Source organism: Phytophthora parasitica (genome assembly GCF_000247585.1).
Source record: "Phytophthora parasitica INRA-310 unplaced genomic scaffold supercont2.64, whole genome shotgun sequence".
Classification (NCBI taxonomy): domain Eukaryota; phylum Oomycota; class Peronosporomycetes; order Peronosporales; family Peronosporaceae; genus Phytophthora; species Phytophthora nicotianae.
Window position 1 is genome coordinate 234,440 of NW_008649050.1, and position 3,893 is coordinate 238,332.

The 3,893-nt window shown below is 48.5% G+C and overlaps 1 protein-coding gene across 1 annotated transcript in view; it reads left to right on the top strand.

The window, feature by feature from the left end:
* Window positions 1–2,397: 2,397 nt before the first annotated feature.
* Window positions 2,398–3,893, top strand: part of PPTG_17050 (hypothetical protein) — a gene marked incomplete at its 3' end in the record, with an annotated part of 2,587 nt that continues 1,091 nt past the window's right edge. The window contains exon 1 of the mRNA XM_008914890.1: window positions 2,398–3,731. Coding sequence (XP_008913138.1) covers window positions 2,645–3,731 — 1,087 coding nt within the window. The 5' untranslated portion in view covers window positions 2,398–2,644. The remainder of the gene's footprint in view (window positions 3,732–3,893) is intronic.

Here is a 3,893-nt window from a genome sequence, read left to right on the forward strand (position 1 = left end):
CCCCCGGCTACCCTTTGTGTCCACGCCGTAGTGGTACTTCCAAGCAAACGTAACTCACAGCAGTGTCACTGATATCATAACCAGGCATAGTCTAATCGGGTATTTGTGTAGAAATACTCCTTTTAAGGGTCAGACGAGTGCCCATTTTCAAGCATGAAAATCGGCACGGGGGTATAGGTAAGGACTGCACCTCGACAGTGTAATGGACATGTTCACACACAAAACGATACCTAGGACGTAAGCAACGGTGTCTCCAGCGGCTACCTTCTTGCAATCATCTAAAACCCCACCATTCACTGCCGCTGAGGATGCTTCATGGCGATTGCTCATGTGTCACGAGTTGGGGCCCAGGATGAGGCTGGCCCGTAAACTCGGGTAGCTAAACGCCCGCTGCAAAGCTCTACGCTTAGCAGTGATGCCAAGTGTGTACAACTGGATAGACCCATGTCGACGATGGTATGCGGGTCAGTAGCCAAGAACATTTGCTCACTATTACGGTTGGTCTGGTCCCCGTCGTCATGGCAGCCTGGTACATTCTTCACTGCCAGATTAGATTCGCCACCCGTGCTGACAATGATGCCAGAGTACCGGTGTCGAAGCTCCGATCCTGTTCGAGTTGGAACATCTATCCACAACTCTTCTCGACCTGCTACGTTTTCTATACGTATGGTTTGTTGGTGATGGTGGCCGACATAGACACCCCACCTTAGCTCGCAACAGAAGCCTTTCTCAGACTGACAGCTTGGTGTAGCTTGTAAAGTAGTCTTTCCTGAAGTGTTTAGCAATTACATAATATGATTATAGATCGCAGTTTCCGTTGAGCACCTCTTCGTCAAGCAGCACCTGGCTTGGGCATCTAAAACTCAGTTGCTACTACGAAATGGTAGTGCTGTTAGCTGGTAATCTTTAGGATGCCAGTGTTGATGCACCTGCATTCGTAGATTACAGTAAACAGCAATCGCGATGAAGACACGAGTACGAATCTCTACAACCTTCATGCGTTCTTTGATGTATAAAGTCTGCCACGCATCAATTTAAAAAAAACAAAATAATAATTTGTAGGACGACAACGACTCTCCCGACGAGCCCTGTCATCATATTGATATGGCCACACGCATGAATGAATCGGTTCTTGGTAGCACATGACACTAAGTATCAAATACGGACAAACAGCAACGGAGACGAACAAGGCGCAAAGAAAAATATTCACTTTTACAAAACAAGAAGCGATGTCGGTTGAGTGAACTTTGAGAACCCCTCGATGCATGTTTGTCTACCTGCAGATTCGACTAGCAGAGTGCGTCTGCTGTTGACCTTGCCTTTACTTTACCATGAACCATACCATTGAGAGAGGCTTGAGCTCGTTCAATCAAACGATGAGATGCTGTCGTGGCCGCACGGTATTTGCGATATTTGTGGGCATACCGGTGTCACCAGATTATGGTTAGGATCAAGTTTGTTGAAGTGTCGACTCGATGAGTCCGAGCTGTACGCGAACCAATGCTGGTGGTGGAGATTGCGAGGTGCGTCTATCAACGACGGTGAGACTTGCAGCAAGGAGACTGATTGGAGTCGGTGCACGCTGCACTGACAGTCAGTGGATATTGACATACGTCCTACAACTACATGACCACGACCATGATGGACTATATAAGGGGTGCCGTAGTGAAGAGGTTGACCTGCATGTTAGCTCTTTTTACCTTTGCGATCACGTTTGCTCTGCTCATCAATAATCTTACAACCCCGGGTAACGCGACAACCTGCCTTGCTACTTCGATACCACCATACCAGCGAATTACGCTGAGTAGGAAGACAGTTGAAGGGTGATCAACCATGAGTGGCCATAACGCATTAGGATCGACAGCTAACACGCCATACATACGTTCACAGTTTACCTAGTACCCTTTTGAAATTTTCAGCCAATTTCCATACATTTCTGTTTGCAGTACCCTTTTTTCAAAAAGGTCTCCAAAACTACCCATTTTAGCTCAAAAGGGTACTGTTTCCAAAATGCCCAAACATCCGGTGCCTGATGTATTCTCAAAAAAAAAAAAGCAGACTTGCAATTGTAGTTTTTTTTTTTTACCTTATGTGAAGAGAACGACTTTGCACGTTACATGCGATGTTTAGATAGCGCGTCTATCCATATCATAAGACTTGATATATTAGAGCTAATGTGGTAGTACTGCCTAACCAGTAGTATCACAAGCGCAATCCAGAACGACCGGTGCACAATCTGATTTGAGCATGTAGCCGTGAGAATACGATGCAACGCCACTTTACTCAACAACTGGCTGCTGCAATGTGAAAGTTGCGTATGCATTACACCCTCCGCCGCAGCCTGCACTCTCCCGGTTACTCAGTGAAGTCCAATAGAGTAGCCTCATTTCCGATTTAACAGAGTGAAGGGACTGTCGCCATGGCTGCGTCAAGAAATCGCACAGTACGCACACAAGGTGACGAAGTTGAGGATGCTCGCTCGCGTTGGGATGCGTTATTTGTAGCCGACGATGTTAGGTCTTGAGCTCTGAATAGGGTCGAGATTGCAGCAGACCGAGACGGCGATTCTGACGCTGAGTTTTCGACTGCTTCTCCCGTATATGAGCGCTGTCTACGCGTACAAGGTCCCGATCGTGTGCTTAGAATGTGCAACTTCGCACCCATTGAGTTTGAACGGCTATGGGAGCTCTCGAAAGATCATGTCTTATCTAAATGGGGCGTGGGAAGAGGCAAGAAGTACAAGATATCCCCAAAGGACATGCTTTTCATGATGCTAGCTGCGCTGAAGCATTGTGGAAACTGGGAAACAGTGTCATCAATGTTTGGCATGGATGCCTCGGCATTTCAGAAGACGATAAAGAAGTACATGGACATGTACGAACCCTTCTTGTACACGCACCTAGTCAAAGGACAGGAGGCACTCTGGAGCATGAAGAAGATAACGGTTACTTGGCACGCCTTTGCGAACTACCCGTGCGCTCGATACGCAACTGACGTCACGTTCCAACCCACTAGAAACTTTCACGAGGTGATGGAGTATTTTAGCGGAAAACACAGACTGTACGGTCATAAAGTAAAGGTTTCAGTGCTCCCGCTTATCGTTGGACTACTCCATGAAGATCCTTCTCACCACCTCACGGTTCGCGAAGCGAGTAAGACCTCCAAGTGGGTATTGAGCCCGAACAGCGGCGAGTTCGGCTGGCAGGTCTGCTTCCCGAGCGAAGAACCATCATTCTACTTCCATCCTTTCACACGCGCAGAGTTCGAAGATATACTCCAGCTGTGCGACGAGACGCTTGCAGCAGACCCACCGCATATCGAAGTCGCTGGCTCGCTGTTAGGCTGGACAGTTCACCGAGCGTCACTCACACGAAGAGTCGAAGATGGCTCGATCATCTCCCACACGAGGTTTACGATGCGTGTAGCCTGCTCGCTGGAAGAACTGGACTCCGTGATCGTCTCGTCCAGTCTCGATTCATGGCCGCTAATATGGACACCACCGAGCTGGGGATACAAGGAGCGCAAGCAAGTATGTTGTCAGGTGTTGCAAGAGTTCGAAACGGATGCGTACGTCCTTGTCCACGACATCCCTGGGCCCATACGCTCCCGTTACATCAGTTTAGCACGACGACTACCCAGACAAGACAGCGGGAAGCGGTCTATCACGTACGTTATGGTGATCGCGGATTCGGAAGCCAAGTCGAAAAAGTGCACTACAGACCAGGAGAATGGTAATGTTAAGTGGGTCAATGAAGGTGGCAGCTACATCAAATTCACGGAAGTGAACTCAAACTTAATCGATGTGCGCTACGACCGCTGGGCCAGTTGCCAAGATGAGCTCCACGCGCAGCATCTTTTCGTCCGTTGGGCTGAGTTTGCGAACGAGTGGGCGC